Genomic DNA, 18,020 nt, shown 5'->3' with positions numbered 1-18,020 from the left:
TTTTAATCTATATTTTCCTTTTAACCAAAGCCCACAGGCTTTTAGCCTTACTGTATTTAAGCACACTCAAACTGATACACTTCCTCCCAGTCTTGGGAAAAGGTAATTGATACAGGGGCAAATCCAGAGATGCTTAAGGGTAACAGTTACCATTTTGGGGAGACAGTTATCAGTGCAGCAGTGCCAATTATTACATTCACTCCCCTCCTAAGGACTGTTTCCATTGACGGTGTAAATCCCTGCAGTCAAATGCAGAGAAAAGAGCAAGAAGAGCCAACACTCATCTTTCTTATGGGGCTTCAATCTCAGGGGCACTTTGAAGGTTTGGTCAAAGTCCATTGAAGCTAATGAAAACATTCCCAGTGACTTCATCGGGCTTTGAATAAGGACCTTAAAGAAGAAAGATACATCACCAGTGAAGCCCACATTTTCCTGGAAGCAAATTCTTCCCTTCTCCAGTAAACATCCTTCCATTTTAAACTTGAAGGAAAAACCCTCAAAGACACAGTAACTTCATGGGCATTGTTGGCTCCATCTCATTTGTTCAGTAGATGATACACTGTAACAAGTACAGCATATCCTATGAGTAATACAAATTGGCTCTGTGAGGAAAATACTAGCAATAGAGAACACCCAGATTTTAGTCAAACAGCCTTAAACCCATAGCAGATAAATGAAATCTGGGCCAAATTTGGATTTGGTATAAGCAGTCTCACTCCTGTATCTTTGGGAACATGTGAGCACAGCAGAAACAGTTTTCACTGAGACATTAAAAAGTTCAAGTAATAAAGACAGTAGCGGTAGTAGTAGCTTGATTTCTCATCTGAGGAAATGGTGCCATCGTGTGGCCATTTTGTTTTGTTTGTTTCCAGTTAAGGGAGGGCACTTTTATAAACTGTTTTCTTCTACTTTTTTTTTTAATACGCTGGGGGTGGAGGGTAGTGTAAACCCACGTAACCCCAGTGAAGTCAATGATTTTTACCAGCTAAGGATCTGGCCTTGGGATTTTTTTGATTTATCATCTGATTCCCTGCTGTTTTCTGTCCAGTTTGCTATCAGTCTTGGAGACAAAAATCAGCAAACCCTGCACAGGACTGAGAGAAGGGAAGTAAGTGTGTGCGTGGTGTGTGATTTAAAACCAGAAAACAGATTACCTTAGTTTATAAAAAATTGAAAGGATACAAATGACTATAGGAATAATGCCTTCTGCTCTGTGCCTCCTTGTCGATATGAAGGGCCCTAACCATATTAGTGCTAATCCAGTTCCACTGTGGAAGGATGCAGGAAGGAATCAGGAACCATGTTCCAAGGTATACACCCAAGGCAGAGGCAACTTTCAGTGGTAGATGGGAGGAGAGGTCAGGTATATTGCATGTGTTTTTAAAGCATTCCTCTAAATTGCAAGGAACTGTAAAGGTTCAGGATGCTGCTTGCAGGCAGGATGCTGTGTTAGATGAACCTTTTATCTCTTCTACTCTCCCTATGTTCCAAAAGTACATGTCTGAAGAGAAAATGTGAGAGCTAAATCCTATTTCTTGTAACAGGAATAAATCTTTTAACTTAAAAATAGTTGGGCATGTCATTGGCAGTTAGAAACCTATGGTCACCAAGATACTGTGAAAGGAAACTGCTACTTATAACCAGTGCATTGCAATTATAAGTAGGCTGCTGAGTGTCAGGAGACATGGGTGGGGAATCAAGACATTGAAAAAGTATAGGAAGAAAACTCAGTGACTTCAAGCCTGGAGAACAAAACTCTAAAGGAATCAGAGGAGCTAATACCTGGCCTGTTTCTGATACCTTTCATCCAAGGAATTCCAAACAATTTGTAATGCTTGCATCTCTTCTGTAGGTTAGGGCCAGTAGTATTATCCCCATTTTACAGATGAGGAAACTGAGGCACAAGAGAGTGAAAGATACACACCACAACATTTCTCAAAGCTGGAGTAAACAAGCAGTGGGCAAGCAGAATCCTCCTCCCATCCTGCAGGCAGAGCATGGGGTAGAACCATGGTGGCTGCTCCTCCAGCCCAGGGGGTGATACAGAGGCTGCCATCCCCAGCATGGGTGTTTGTGCTTGCTGTAGGTAGGACATTCAAATCCTGGGCACCAGTTTTATTTGAGGAAGGTCTGTATTTAGTCTTTGTTTAGATGCCAAATGGATTTGTCATAATTGGGCAAACGAGCAGGGAATTATGCAGGACAGTTTACGCAGGAAAGGAGAAGAATGTGTGTTGCATAAATTAAAAATAAAAATCTTTTCAACTGAGATTTCAAGACAGAGATAGGGAATCAATGGGAAGTGCAAATTCTTGCTCATTTGCCAGACACCTGGAGAGGTTCTACATTTTTTATTCCATGTTGTTTTCTTCCTCTCAGATAGATTTAGTTATTGGGCTAGAAAATCCAAAAATGTTTGGTGGATTTTAGCACACAGTCCTTTCTTACACAGAGTACATTACTGACATGTTAATGGTTGTTATGCTAGTAAAAATACAGTACTTCCTGTTAGATGTAGACTGCTACATATTTTGATTCTAGCAACAATCTGGTAGGGTTAAAGGCAACTTGTGTAGTGTCATCTGGTGTTTGTTTTAGACAGATACTATACAAAGAGATACTGATTTTCAAGATGTTCAAGCAGATGATAAGGCAAAAACTCCAGTAAACCTTTAAAGCAACAGAAAGCCGGGGTGTTCTTGGTCAGCTCTCCCGCAGAGTTTGCAAATGTTCCTCCATCCTCCCACATCTCCCTACCAGCATTTCCCCTTAAAGTCCCCTTTCAAGGAGGCTTCAGGAGGTAGGACCCTGCTATAGGCCAGGAATATAAAAGCACTGAACTGCATTATTCCAGTCGTATTTTGGTATAATTCCATTGAAATCAATGGAAGGTAAAACAGTGGTGAATCAGGCCCACAACCTGTTAAATGGAAAGGAAAAGTAGTTCCCTTTTCTCTTTGACCTGTTCTTTATCATGTGGGTTTGTCATATATTCTCAGCCAGAATCTAGGGGTTGACTACAAACCTTTTGGTGAAATTTTATGAAAATATATTAGCATTCCATTCTAGGTCCTTTCCAGCTCAGGAAATTCAAAATATTTAGGAAATTAACTGGCTCGTCCTCAAAACATAGGACTTACTAAGGTGACCGGGCAGCAAGTGTGAAAAATTGGGATAGGGTGGGGGGTAATAGGCACCCATATAAGAAAAAGCCCCAAATATTGGGATTGTCCCTATAAAATTGGGACATCTGATCACCCTAGGACTTACCAACATGTTCGTGTGTTTTCATGTGAATGCTGAACTTCAGCTGAACCAAATGTCAAATTTATGCAAATCTTGAAGTTTTTACTACAAAATAAAGTTCCTTTTCATTCAGAAGTGGGTTTGCTTTTTAATGAAAACCTATAAAATTTCCAAAGGGGCGGGGGCAGCATTAGACAATTTTTTTAATATAAAATGAAGAAATCTTCAGATCTTCAGGATTTCTGTGGCTATTTCACGCAGTCCTAGTGAGAATGTGGTTCCCATCTCAGAAGGTTAATTTGGGGAAAAATGTTAGGAAACATTCACTAAATCTCCAGTGTATTTCAGTCTAGATTTTAGAACATCAGGACTGCAGGTATAATGTGCCACTGTCTTCTAAGTGAAAGCAGGAGTGCTGAAATGAATCAAGCAAAGCGTCCTATGTGGTACTCAACCTGCTGCACCCCTGTCTGCTCTAAATGCAACACCGAAGAAGCACAGTGATGACTTGTTGAATCAGCAAAGAGAAAGTGCTTGAAATAACTGCAGCAGCAATAGCAGATGCACAATCATCCCTCTGTAAATCAGAATTCAGGATTAGTGGCCTCCCACAATTGCTTTGAAGAGTCAGAAGATTGTGTAGCTCCAGCATTTGTGGAGCAGTTTTATAGAACCAGAAATTACAGGTTTCCAATGATGCTTGTAGGGAAGCAGAAGGTTGCAACAATAGTGGGCTAGGAGGAGCAAATGGGTATGCTGAGACCCAGCTGGGCTGCAGTAGCAGAAGAAGGTCATATTAGTTTGCTGCGATGGGGCATATAGGAGCTAGTCTCTGGGCCACTGACATACAGTGAGTAAGTGGCAGAACCAAGAAGAGAACCCAGGATTCCAAACTCCCAGGTTCCTGCCCTACCAATCAGATTCTGCACCCTTCTGAGTAGGAAGTGGCATTTTGATGATGGATGGGCACTGACGGAGTGTGAGAGTTAAATATGCTTTTTCAAAGAAATTAGCAGAAAAACCAGGTTTATCCAGTGTGACATTTCAGGAGAAGCACTGACATGCATTGTGACAGGCATATTAGAATGTATCCCAAGGGTAAAGTGGGAAACTCCTCTTGGGATCCTATCATGACTTCAGTGGGAGTTCAGGATCCTCCGCACCATTCAGGTGGTGCTCAGCACCAATCAGGATCAGGCGTTTGGTATGCATGCGAAGAAGCTCACAGTCGATTTCTGCAGAAAAGAGAGGAATCCAAGTCAAAAGTCCAGGGCTAGCTTCTATGCTACATCTACTGAGTGGTACAGCAAAGAAGACACAGCCCAGGGGCATGGAGGACTTTATGCCATCTTTGCATCCTCCAGATTCTGGATTTATATTGGCCCTATATCCCTACTGAATAGGGGGGATTCTTCCCCAGCCTCTCTCAGCTCTTGCACGCAGCGTTGACCTCCCAGATCTTGATTTAGAGCAGGGTTCGGCAGCCTTTCAGAAGTGGTGTGCCGAGTCTTCATTTATTCACTCTGATTTAAGGTTTCGCTTGCTGGTAATGCATTTTAATGTTTTTAGAAGGTCTCTTTCTATAAGTCTATAATGAATAACTAAACTATTGTTGTATGTAAAGTAAATAAGGTTTTTTAAATATTTAAGAAGCTTCATTTAAAATTAAATTAAAATGCAGAGCCCCCTGGACTGGTGGTCAGGACCCGGGCAGTGTGAGTGCCACTGAAAATCAGCTTGTGTGCCGCCTTCGGCACATGTGCCATAGGTTGCCTACCCCTGATTTAGAGCAACTCAAATTGAAGGATATTTGGAGCCAGAAAAGCCCATTTAAAAATAAGTGCCCATTTACAAAATTTGAATCTAAGTCCAAAATCAAATTTCAGTCTCTGCCAAAGTTTGAGGGTGTTTGGATGCAGGGTTTTGGGTTTGGCCCATCTTTCTTTCAGGAGTATAAGGTTATTAGTGATGATCAACCAGGTCTAGTTAATACTGTATAAATATCAGTTTGACAGATTTCCAAACAATTCTCCATTGCATCTGGGGAAAATTTAGGCAAAGCCTGACTTCAGCAGAGAAAACACTTCCAGGATATAGGCTCATCTTTCTTTTTGCCCTTCAGGTGAGAAAGTGAAGGAGGGCCCTTCTGCTCCGCTCTGCTGGTTATCCACATTAAAGATCCCTTCGTATGTTTCCAAAACAAAAAAAAAGAGAGAGAGAGAGGATGCTGGTGTCCTGCCCACCATTCCCTTTCTGAGTCAAAGAGGTTTAAAGTACAAGGCTGTCTGTAGAGATACTGCTGCGCAATAATGGCTTCTGTGGTTGCCCAGTCACTGCACCTCTAGCAATGCAATAGTCATTACATTGTAATAAGCTTTGAGATACTATGATGAACACTGTAGAAAATCAAATTCTATGATTTTTTTCAGCTGTCAGCATTGAAGAATCTAGTGTTTACTTTGCAGTTGAGGACACCTTATGGCCACACAGTAGAAACTTACTACAGTAAATAAGCTTTAAAGTACTTAACACTAATGAGTGGCTTTAGCGGTCTTCCGTACCACTTAGATCCCCTGCTAACTGAACTGTTACTGAAGGATTCCAGGGATCATTTTCTGCATTTATGTTAAACATATGGTCACTTTTATTGGCCAGAACTGCCAAAGTTTGCGCAGCTCTCTCTGCAATATTTTTGCACATAGAAATCCACATTCAGAACTGCTCCATAATTCAGCGTCTCATCACTACCATCTACATTTTCCGTAACATCTAGCAGGCTGCGTGCTGTTTCCTTGTGCCACCCCTTTCCCATGCAGTACTGTGCATCAATGTCTCTTTCTCATTTTTATTCTAATGTTAAAACCCTACTTCTTTTGGACACCTGCAGCAAAAAGCTCAGCAGGAAGTGCTGGATTCAGGAAAGCAGTAAACTAAACATTTGGTCATTTATTGCGCAACAGATGTCTTTCCCCTTTTCCATCCATGTTGTGCTCCATTATACAAGTGCAGGATGAATTCCATTCATATTTCTGTGAATAATCAGACAGTTTAGTCAATACATTTGCTGATGGGGAAACTGATCATTTTTCCGACATGCACAGTAATACATTTCACCATTATACCATGGCAGCTTCATATCCCAATCCCAGGAGACCTGCAATGTGCATAATCTATGCAAAAGAATTTTCTTTATCTTTCTTTCTTTCTTTCTTAATGAGCCAAATGCCTATTCATTGCCTATCTAATGGCTTTTGCATTTTCACACTCTTTCTTTCTTATCCAGTTTCTGAATACTCCTCCAATCAGAAGTTGCTTTCACAGAACAGGGACAAAACCCTCCTACAGTAGCTTCTCAGAATGAGTCCGTCAAGATCTATATGTGGCTGTTCACCGGGTGAAAAGAAAGGGAGCACTTAACAAAGGCTGCTTGAAATTTCACAGAAAGGTTTCCCACTGTCTTAACTCTAAAAAGAGTGGAAGGCCTGGGACTAGACCAAGACCACAGTCATTTCCCCTTTGCTAGACATTCTGTGCAGTGACTGTTGGGGGCGGGGCGTAAGCATATATTCATTACACTTCATTCTGATATCTTGGGCTTTCAAGATATTGACACACATTCTTACTTGCCATATAGTGTTCCCCCTTCTCTGTATGCTGTATAACTAAGTAATGTCTATTTTAGATTCAGACCCAACCTGCAAAGCTCACATTTTATGGGGGGGTCTGACTTTGGACTTTTGGTTTGGCACATTGTATAGTTAAGGGAGAGACACAAAGGTTGGGTCTAAATTCAGTCTTCCTTAGAGTGTAGGAGGTGCTGTTGGACCTGGAGCCTTGATTCAGGCCAGTCCTTATAGTTTATGTGCTTGCCTGGGTGGCATTACTGCATGTTTGTACTACTAGATTTCGTGTATTAGCATGTTTGACAATGTGGCAAATAATCTGTTTTCAAGCTTTCTGGGGTTGTCTTGATTTTGGATAACTACAGCTATATCTAGTGACAACTGGCAGACAGAGACCCGGAAAGAACTTCATCATATTATTTCCATGCTTTTCTGCCCCCACTCTCTCCCTGTTTCTCCTACGCACCCCAAGACTTTCTTGTTTGTCCTAGTTATTTGTACTCTAGCTGAGGCTCTCATAGGTATGGGCACTTCAGCTGCAGGTCTCCTCACTCTCACATAGTGGGGCAGGGCTCCTTTTGACATTTGTAATAGGTGTGTAGACTTGGCACCTGGGTGTGGTGATTGGAAGGAAGGAAGGAAGGAATTCGATAAACGAAACTTTTGTAGTAAGTCACTAAACAAGGGATTTTTCAAGCAAAAAGTTTGCCATGATGCTAGTAACCAAAAGCCTGTCTGTCTGCTTGTATATGAAATGACTCTAGTGGGTGTCAGTCCAGTTCCTAGAGGACAGAGGCTAGATTCACTGAGGGATTTATGCACTTCACAGCCACTTTAGGTGCCTAAATCCAAAATTTAGAGGCTCAAAAGCCCCTTCTCAGCTGCCAGCTAACCCAGTAGGCACTTAATTCCACAGGCGCCTAAATTTCTGCCAATAGGCATGCACCCAGCTGCCTAAATCCTGATGCCTGGTGCCTAGTACATGCCTATGCCCCAATAGGATTCTCAAACTAAGCATTTCCCCACTTACCTCACCTGTTGGGCCTGATCCAATAAGTGTGCTACTGGATTAGGCCCAATCCAAAACAAAGTGGGGGTGTTACCTTTTCACCCGAGGAAGTGGGCAACCCAGGTTCAATCCCCTCTCTGCCAGTTGTGGGGCAGGCATTTTTAAGTGTTTATACAAAATGAAAAACCTTCAACAGGAGAGACTGAGAGAGTTCATTCCCCTTCCCCTCCAAAAAAAATTCCCAGAGCCCAGTGATTAGCGCACTCTCCTGGGAGGTGACCGACTTGGGTTCAGGTCCCTGCTCATCTCAGGCAAAGTGGCAATTGAACCTGAGTGTCTCATAGCATGGGTGAGTGCTCTAACCACTGGGCTCTAGCGTGAAAGGAAAAGGGCACCAACACTACCTTCCTCAGGATCAGAATTAGGCACCTACATTTCTTTGAGGAGTGCGGCTTAGCCTGCATGCCTCTCCTCAGTATTTCCTGTGGGCTAGCTGAGGCAGTTCCTCACTCAGTTTGCTGGCTTCAGTGAATCCCAGCCTTCGGAGCCTACTGTTCCCTATGCATTCTGTAGGGAGCCTGGGGTCCTAACTCAGGGGTATGGATTCCATTTGGCAACAGGGCACTGCAACGCTAAGTCTAAGTTCCCTTTGTGGATCTAGCCCTAGCTGTCCACATCACATCAAAAATCCCCTCATAATCAGTACTGACTGGTCCCTGGTTGGCCATTTCAGCAGAGAATCATAGAAATAAAGTCATTAAGTCCAGCCCTCTGTGCTGAGGCAGGACCCAGTAAACCTAAACCATCCCTAACTGATATTTGTCCAACCTGTTCTTTAAAACTTCCAGTGAGGGGGATTCCACAACCTCATTTGAAGCCTGTTCCACAGTTTAACTACCCTTATAGTCAAAAAGTTTTTCCTAATGTCTAACCTAAATCTCCCTGGCTGCAGGTTAAGCCTATTACTTCTTGTCCTACCTTCTGTGGACATGGCAAACGATCCCTGTCCTTTTTATAGCAGCCCTTAACATCTTTGAAGACTGTTATCAGGTCCCCCCTCAGTCTTCTTTTCTCAAGACTAAACATGCCCAGTTTGTTTAACCTTTCCTCACAGGTCAGGTGTTCTAAACCTTTTATCATCTTTGTTGCTTTCTGGACTCTCTCCAATTCATCCACATCTTTCTTAAAGTGTGGCACCCAGAACTGACACAGCACTCCAGCTGAGGCCTCACTAGTGCCGAGCAGAGCCTGGCAGTTACCTCCTGTTACACCCCAGAATGATATTAGCCTTTTTCACAATCACATTCAAGTTGTGATCTACTGTAACCCCCCAGATCTTATTCAGCTGTACTACCACCTCGCCAGTTATTCCCCATTTTGTAGTTTTGCATTTGATTTTTTCCTTCCTGAGTAAAATACTTTGTACTTACCTTTATTGAATTTCATCTTTTTGATTTCAGACAAATTCCCCAATTTGTCAAGGAGGTTTTGAATTCTAATCCAGTCCTCCAAAGTGCTTGCAACATCTCCCAGATACTCTTCACTCCATTATCCAAGGCATTAATGAAAATATTGAATAGTACCAGAGCCAGGACTGACCCCCGTGGAACTCCACTAGATATACCCTTTCAGTGTGACAGCGAACCACTGATAACTACTTTTTGAGTACGGTCTTTCAACCAGTTATGCATCCACTTTACAGTAATTTCATCTATACCCCTTTTCCCTAGTATGCTTATGAGAATGTCATATGGAACTGGATCTGAATCAAGATATATTGCCTCTACTGCTTCCCCCTAACCACTAGGCCAGTAACCCTGTCAAAAAAGGAAATTAGGTTAGTTTGGGATGATTTGTTCTGGACAAATCCATGTTGGCTATTTCTTATAACCTTATTATCCTCTTGGTGCTTACAGATTGATTATTTAATAATTTGTTTGAGTATCTTTCTAGGTATTGAAGTTAGGATGATGGGACTGAAATTCCCCAGGTCCTCTTTCTTCCACTTTTTAAAGATAGGTACTATGTTTGCTGTTCTCCAAGGTAATTGCTAATGGTTCTGAGATTGCTTCAGCTAGTTCCTTAAGTACCCAAGGATGAATTGCATCAAGCCCTGCTGACTTTCATACATCTAATTAATCTAAATATTCTTTAACTTTTTCTTTTCCTGTTTTGGCTTGTGTTCCTTCCCCCTTGTTGTTTTGAGTATCTGATCACCATTAACCTTTTTCGTGAAGAATGAAATAAAATAGACATTAAACACCTCAGCTTTCTTGATGGTCTTCAGTTATTAACCCTCATTCCCCACTAAGTAGAGGACCTTTTTATCTTTCTCTTGTTCCTAATGTATTTTTAAAACCACTTCTTATTGCCTTTATGTCCCTGGCTAAGTATAACTCATTTTGTGCCCTCACCTTTCTGGTTTTGTCCCTACATACTTGTGCTATTCTTCTGTATTCCTCCTTTGCAATTTGCTCCAGTTTCCAGTTTTTATATGATTCCTTTTTGATTTTCAGGTCATTAAAGAGCTTGTGATGGAGCCATACTGGCCTCTTACAGTTCTTCCTATCTTTCATTTGCATTGGGATAGTCTGCAGTTGTGCCTTTAGGCCAGATCTCCTGAACTTCTTTTTTCCCTTAGGTTTTCTTCCCATGGGACCTTACCTGCTAGTTCTCTGGGTTTGATGAAATCTGCTGTTTTAAAATCCATTGTCCTTACTCTGCTTTTCTCATGACTTTCTTTCCTTACAATCATGAAATCCATCATTTCAAAATCACATCACCCAAATTGCCTTAGACCTTCAGATTCGCTGTCAGTTCCTCCCTGTTGGCAGAATTAAGTTTAAAATGGTTGCCTCCTTGTTTACTTCCTCATTCTAAAACAAAAAGTTGTTCCCAATACATTCCAAGAACTTATGGGAAATGTTGTGTTTTGCTGTATTACATTTCAAACAGATGTCTGGGTCATTAATGTCCCACATTACAAACAAGTCTTGTGTTTTGTGTATTTATATTGCTTGTTCTAGAAATGCCTCATCCACCTCCTCTTCCTGATTTGGTCGTCTGTAGTAGATCTCTACCATGACATCATCCTTATTTTTTACCCATTTTATCTTTACTCTGAAACTTTCATCTAGTCTGCTTCTGACCTCCTTCTGGATCTCAGAACAAGTGTATATATTTTTGATGTGTAGTGCAACACCTTCTGCCTTTTTGTCCTGCCTATCCTTCCTGAACGAGCTATACCCTTCTATTCCAAGGACTGAATGGAGCATAGACACAGAATTCCCCTTTCTCTTCAGGTTAGGGCTTGGGAATACTAGAGGGATGTATGAACAAAGCTTGCCCTGATGCTGCTCAAGTTGTACCTGTCCTGTGAATAAACAGTAGACTTTAGTCTTGTCAGTCCAGCAACTTTCACCAGAGCTAAATTCTAGTGAAATAGATAAAGTTGAACTGAAGTATCTTCTCCTATGAACGTGTTTGCAAAAGTACAACTTCCAAATTAATGGGGGCTGAACTGGTTCATCGAAAGGAGAAGGGACTCACAGCACCTCTGAAAATCAAACCATACGTTTATAGAATCAGCCTGGTGCTTCTGGGGTATTCCCTCCGGTGTTCTTTGGATGTGAGTGGTAACCATTTTGATTTGGTAAGCTAGGCTGTTGTACGTCTTGCTATTATTTAATAAAAAAAATTTTATAAAATGTATTAAAATTACAGAGAGAACTGGTTTTAAAGATCAGTTTGAATGAAAAGGGTACCTCATGATCAAAGCAGATTGCAATAGGTATGTTTTGATCTGGCAGAACTTGGGAAAAAGAGCATGTCGTGTGTATCCGCTCAATTAGACGTCGTCATGCCCTTGTCCAGGGATGGCCTTGAAGAAAGGAGGTGCCATTCCTTCAGCAGTCAGCCACAGCACACTCCTGCTTCTGCAGGGGCCCCACCACCATAGTGCCTCCAAGTTGTCAGTCTTTCGGAGGGAGATTCCATGTGTTTTATCTTGAGTTCATCTTGAATTCTCCTGTGATCTGACACATAAGGAAGTGTCCATGGCTGGCCAGGAGGATTCTGGGAGGTGGTTGTCTTGGTGTAGGAGGACGAAAAGGCCCACTCACATTACTTGGTGTGATACCTACAATATCTGTGAGTGAATGCCTGTGAGGTACCTGCAGTATCTAGGAGTGGCCTTTCCAGTGCCCTCGTCAGTCATGTGTCCTGGCAAGGCTTGTGAACAGAACAGATATAATTCACAGTCTCCATGATTCCACTAGTGATTTCCCAAGCATTGCTGCCATATGAGCATCACCCAGGAGACCACTTTCATATAGAAATTAGTGCAATCCCTAATACTGGCCTGTTTCCTTCTGCAGGCATCAGGCTCCTTTAGGCAGCTTGTCCCCATCCAAATTTCTAGCTCCTGACCTTTTTGGTCCCCTTTTATCATCAGAGAATTTAAATAACCACTTATGTCCAATATGGTTTCTCTTTGAAGCACCAGAAGAGAGGGTGCTTGAGATAGCAGGAATGGATAAATGAGGAGGAAAGGACGTGAGTGAGAGGGGACTGCATTGTTCAGCAAATTGCAGTTGGTAGCATTTTGCTGCCTGTCTCTAAGATGAGAATAATAGTAATGACCAAATGTTCTTTATGTTGGACTTAGAAGAACACTGGCAAGCTAAAAATCATATATTCAGAAATGTAAACATTCTTACATTTGTTATTAATATCGCCTTAGATGCTGTTTATTTGCTTTGTTTTTTCTTAAACCATAAAAATAAGCTAGTTGATGTACTGATTTTATAGAGTCAGTTTCCCTTTCAGTTTCTCATGCACTAGCGCATGACTGCAGTGAGTGTGGGTTGCAGAAATGGGATGGGAAAGTTTCTGATGGAATGTTCACAGACATGCTAACAGTGACATTTGCGTTGGTCTTGGATCTTAGCACTCAGATAAATTAATAAGGCTATTATTTATTTAGCCTTCAGAGTGTGGTAAGTTCTTCACAAGCACATATGAAGACACACTTGCCTCCAATTTCTTATTATCTAAACCAGGGGCTTTCAACCTTTCCAGACTGCTGTACCCCTTTCAGGTGTCTCATTTGGCTTGCGTACCTCCAAGTTTCATCTCACTTAAAAATTACTTGCTTGCAAAATCAGGCATAAAAATACAAAAGTGTTACAGCACACTGTTACTGAGAAATTACTTATTTTCTCATTTTTACCATATAATTATGAATCAATTGGAATTAGGGTGACCAGATGTCCCAGTTTTATAGGGACAGTCCCAATTTTTGGGTCTTTTTCTTATATAGGCTCCTATTACCGCCCCGTCAGCTGTCTCAATTTTTCACACTTGCTGTCTGGTCACCCTAATTGGAATATAAATATTGTGCTTACATTTCAGTGTATAGTTTATAGAGAAATATAAACAAGTCATGATCTGTATGAAGTTTGAGTTTGTACTGACTTTGCTAGTTCGCTTTACGTAGCCTGTTGTAAAACTAGGCAAATATCTAGATGAGTTGATGTACCCCCGGAAGAACTCTGTGTACCCCCCAAATGTAACACGTACCCCTGGTTGAGAACAACTGATCTAACGGGACAAGAGCGGGAGAAGAGAAGCAGCAATATTAAATCAAGAGAGAGAAGCGGACTGAAAGATTAAAAAGATAGTTATTTTTAGCCAGCTGTAGAAGCAGTGAGAGGTAAATAAGAGGACCAGTTAGATCTGTACCTCAACATTCGGGTCTTGTCCAAACTATCCAGACTTCTTGGTTAAGCCAAGTTGATGAAGTTCTCCTGAGAACAGGCATTTTGTCCAGGTATCTTTTACTTCCCACTTCTAGTCAGGCAATAAATACCCTCAGACAGCGTTTGTCTTGGTATTGCAGCAGTTCTAGTCCTAGCCGGTGTAGTGTCAAAAACCCCAAAGTGCAGTGAAAATAGGGGAGAAAGTTAATGGATCTTCTTTGATTCTTGACCATGGGTTAGTTCACTTTTTAGTAATGAATGACGTAAACCAAAACCCTGGACACACATAAAGTTGGAATTTTGGAAAGGTTTCAAATCCAAACCATGGTCCAGATTTGGATTTTGCAAATGGCTGCCACCTTTTTTAAGGGCTGAACTACATACAATACCCGGGATCTAACTATGCCCTAACTTTGGGGATTTCAAAATCCAGATCTAGATAGAGGGCCAGAAATTTATAAACTACAGACTCATCATATTACCAATGTGGTGTAAAAATCTTTACTGTAAGTGAGAATCTGACCATTAGTGTCTTGTCTAGTTTTGCCTGAAGATTCAAGGCGTGGGTCTCTGCTCATCCATCCCATAGAAATCCTGCTAAATCTTTTCTCTGGGAAGTTGATAATCTCCATGCGTAGAAGTGATGCTTTGTGCTCAGTGCCCTTTTATGGTACCTCTAAGATGTTCCCTGTGGCGTATATGCAGTGGGCAAGTGTTTTAGCCAGCATCTCAGCTGTGGACATGCAGAGGACAAGCCCTGATCTGTCCCTCTGTTTTGTCTCATCCTTTGCTACAGGTAACATCAGTTGCAAGGGGATGACAGAGCGCATTCACAGCATCAACCTTCACAACTTCAGCAATTCTGTGCTCGAGACCCTCAACGAGCAGCGCAACCGTGGCCACTTCTGTGACGTGACGGTCCGCATCCACGGGAGCATGCTACGCGCCCACCGCTGCGTGCTGGCAGCTGGCAGCCCCTTCTTCCAGGACAAGCTGCTGCTGGGGTACAGCGACATCGAGATCCCCTCAGTGGTGTCGGTCCAGTCCGTGCAAAAGCTCATTGACTTCATGTACAGTGGGGTGCTGCGAGTCTCACAGTCAGAGGCCCTGCAAATCCTCACAGCTGCCAGCATCCTGCAGATCAAGACTGTAATTGATGAATGCACAAGGATCGTCTCGCAGAATGTAGGGGAGGTCTACCCAGTGATTCAGGACTCTGGGCAGGAGACGCCCAGGGGGACCCCCGAATCGGGCACCTCAGGGCAGAGCAGCGACACAGAGTCTGGCTACCTGCAGAGCCACTCGCAGCACAGCGTGGACAGGATCTACTCGGCTCTCTATGCCTGTTCCATGCAGAATGGCAGTGGGGAGCGCTCCTTCTACAGCGGAGCAGTGGTCAGCCACCATGAAACGGCCCTGGGGCTCCCCAGAGACCATCACATGGAAGACCCCAGCTGGATTACACGGATCCACGAGCGCTCACAACAGATGGAGCGGTACCTCTCCACCACTCCAGAGACCACACACTGCCGCAAGCAACCACGCCCAGTCCGGATCCAGACCCTGGTGGGCAACATCCACATCAAACAGGAGATGGAGGATGACTATGACTACTATGGCCAGCAGAGGGTGCAGATCCTGGAGCGTAATGAGTCTGAGGAATGCACTGAGGACACTGACCAAGCAGAAGGCACTGAGAGTGAGCCCAAGGGGGAGAGTTTTGACTCTGGAGTCAGTTCCTCCATTGGGACTGAGCCAGATTCCATGGAGCAGCACTTCATGGCTAACTTGGGCCGAGAGGGTCAGCAGGAACCTTCCCAGGCAGAGCAAAATGAAGTCCCTGCTGAAGGCACACAGACCCAGCCGCAACACCTAGATGCCAACACTTCCTCGCCAGACAGAAGCAATGACATTGAAATGGACAGCAAAGTGGTCACTGTCAGTAACAACAGCGAAAAGGGGGCCTTGCAGCCTTCTGTCAACACAACAGTTGCCCAACCATTGCCAAGCACCCAGCTTTACTTACGCCAGACAGAAACCCTCACCAGCAATCTGAGGATGCCGCTGACCCTGACCAGCAACACACAGGTCATTGGCACAGCTGGCAACACCTACCTGCCCGCCCTCTTTACCACACAGTCTGCTGGCAGTGGACCTAAACCTTTCCTTTTCAGCCTGCCCCAGCCCTTAGCTGGCCAACAGACACAGTTTGTGACAGTGACCCAGCCTGGCCTGTCAACCTTTACTGCCCAGCTGCCAGCCCCACAGCCCTTGGCCCCATCTGCGGGCCACAGCACAGCAGGTGGACAGGGTGAAAAAAAGCCTTACGAGTGCACTCTCTGCAACAAGACTTTCACCGCCAAACAGAACTACGTCAAGCACATGTTTGTACACACAGGTGAGTGCATGGCCACTTGGCTTATATGTGAGCCCAGGGACAAGCCTGTATAAATACGCAGTTGATTTTGACAGGTATTCCATTTCCCAGTGTGCCAGTCCCTAACACAGACGTGAGACAGCCTTCAGATACTTACTGGCTTCCAGTTATCTCTGGGCACTGTTACTGCCGTGATGAGAATATATAGTTCACCACAACATGGGAAGGGAAAACACTGGGTGCCTGATCCATCAGCCTTTACACACATGAGGAGTCCTATTGAAGTCAGTGAATGAGTAAGGGCCTCAGGACAGGCTCCTGGTTAAGTCTATAGATGGTCCCTTTAGGGATCTAAGGGTGTCAAGGATACAGGAAAGGTAACTCTTCCTTTATACAATGAAATGTGTCTTAAGTGACTATCCAAGGAAATAATTAACACATGTTGCCTAGCACAAGTTGATCTTTGATTAAAGGTGAAACTAAATGTTATTGGAAACAACATGAGGAATCTTTAACTGAGAGCCATTAAAGAATTTGTCTGTTGGAGAAGGGGTCATTAATATTGGGTCATTCACTGCTATGTGCGTCTGTGTGCATGGAATACTTGGTGGTGGTGTGAGGTTCAGTTGGTTGCATTACTCATGAATGATGAAGCCAAGTCTGAGTTATGCAGGTCAGCCTAAATAAGTGCCAAGGCAACCTTGTAAAAATGACCTACAACAGCTTTCCTATACATTCAAAATGTATCTGCATTAAAGGCTGGTGTTTTGGGACCTTCTAGGGTTAGAAGCAAAAGATTTGTGTCCCACTGGAAAACTGAGAATCTATACTTCCCATTGGGATAAAGCTCCCTTTTCTAGCCTTGGAGAGTCTTGAGACTTTGAAGCAATGACATTTCTTGTTTGGAAAAGCTGTCCTTGGTTCAGGGCTGAATCCCGGCTGTCAGGCAGTTATAATTCTGGGAGGAAATTTCACATTTGGAAGGAGAAGGAAGAAATATTTACCTAGCTGCGTGAGCACTGAAATGTTAGAATAATATGGATGGGGTGGGAAATGGGCAAAGTGCAGGAGAGGCAGTCACAAGAGAGAGAGAAATGTCTCTCGTGCCTCTCCAATTTCTCACATAGATATCACTTCCACACACCTGGCATATATGTATATATAATATAGTGTGTATGTATTTTTATTTATATTTATGTATGAATAGCACTTAGATGCTATTGTGAAGCATGCTCTAAAACACGTAAGATATACATTATTGGTTATATATTATATTGCTTTATAAACCATATATAAAAGTCCTGTGGCATTGATATATACTCTTGCTATATAACCAGCAATTGTTACAGAAGCAATAAGGACTTCTGCCTTGTAAAACCTTATAGGAGATAGTTATGCAGGCTGCGTTGGGTAAATCACATGATCAGCATTGAGGAAATCTTTGCATAGAAAGTAGTCTTAAAAATCATCAGGCTGAATTAGAGCCCTTTCCTTGATCCACTCATACACACTGTAGAATCACTTTAAGGATCACCCAGGGTTGGACTGGGCTGCAGGGGGCTGTTATGTATAAAAGTATTGTGGCGTTCAGGATTGACACAGCAAAACTGGCATAGCAGCCCCTTGCCAACCTTCTCTACATGCAACACTTGTGTCTCAGGATATCTTGCCATCACCAGCTGATACCTACAGTAAATTAGCAAAACATTAGGCTAGTGGTTGAGAAATAGCCAGGATCAACCATAGAAATGCACCCAGGTGAACCAATTCAACATGACGTTCACTTTGCTTGGCCCAAGTGGAGCATTTCCATATACATCTCACTTCCTCTCACTTTTAGGCCAAATATAAAGCAAATCAGTGGTGAAGCAGTCCTGAGTCCAAAGAGTACCTTGTGTGGCCGTATCTTAGCTCCCTCTTTCCAGTCATGGATATGTAGCTAAAGCCTCTGCATTGGTGGCATTGCCTCACTCAAAAAAAATAGAAAATCAAGTCACAGAGTTTCA

The 18,020-nt window shown here is 42.9% G+C and overlaps 1 protein-coding gene across 6 annotated transcripts in view; it reads left to right on the top strand.

The window, feature by feature from the left end:
- Nucleotides 1-18,020, top strand: part of ZBTB20 (zinc finger and BTB domain containing 20) — a 626,502-nt gene that overhangs the window by 597,127 nt on the left and 11,355 nt on the right. For 5 of the 6 annotated variants that reach the window (XM_030533280.1, XM_030533289.1, XM_030533273.1 and 2 more), the window contains one exon: nucleotides 14,434-16,035. In XM_030533280.1, the coding sequence (XP_030389140.1) occupies nucleotides 14,434-16,035 (1,602 nt within the window). Of the gene's footprint in view, nucleotides 1-1,048; nucleotides 1,109-5,675; nucleotides 5,752-14,433; nucleotides 16,036-18,020 lie in introns of all 6 variants that reach the window. The other variant, XM_030533310.1, reaches the window with a different exon arrangement.

Source organism: Gopherus evgoodei, chromosome 1 (assembly GCF_007399415.2).
Source record: "Gopherus evgoodei ecotype Sinaloan lineage chromosome 1, rGopEvg1_v1.p, whole genome shotgun sequence".
NCBI lineage: Eukaryota > Metazoa > Chordata > Testudines > Testudinidae > Gopherus > Gopherus evgoodei.
The sequence above is the reverse complement of the archived record's forward strand: the minus strand, read 5'-3'. Positions and strand labels throughout refer to the sequence as shown.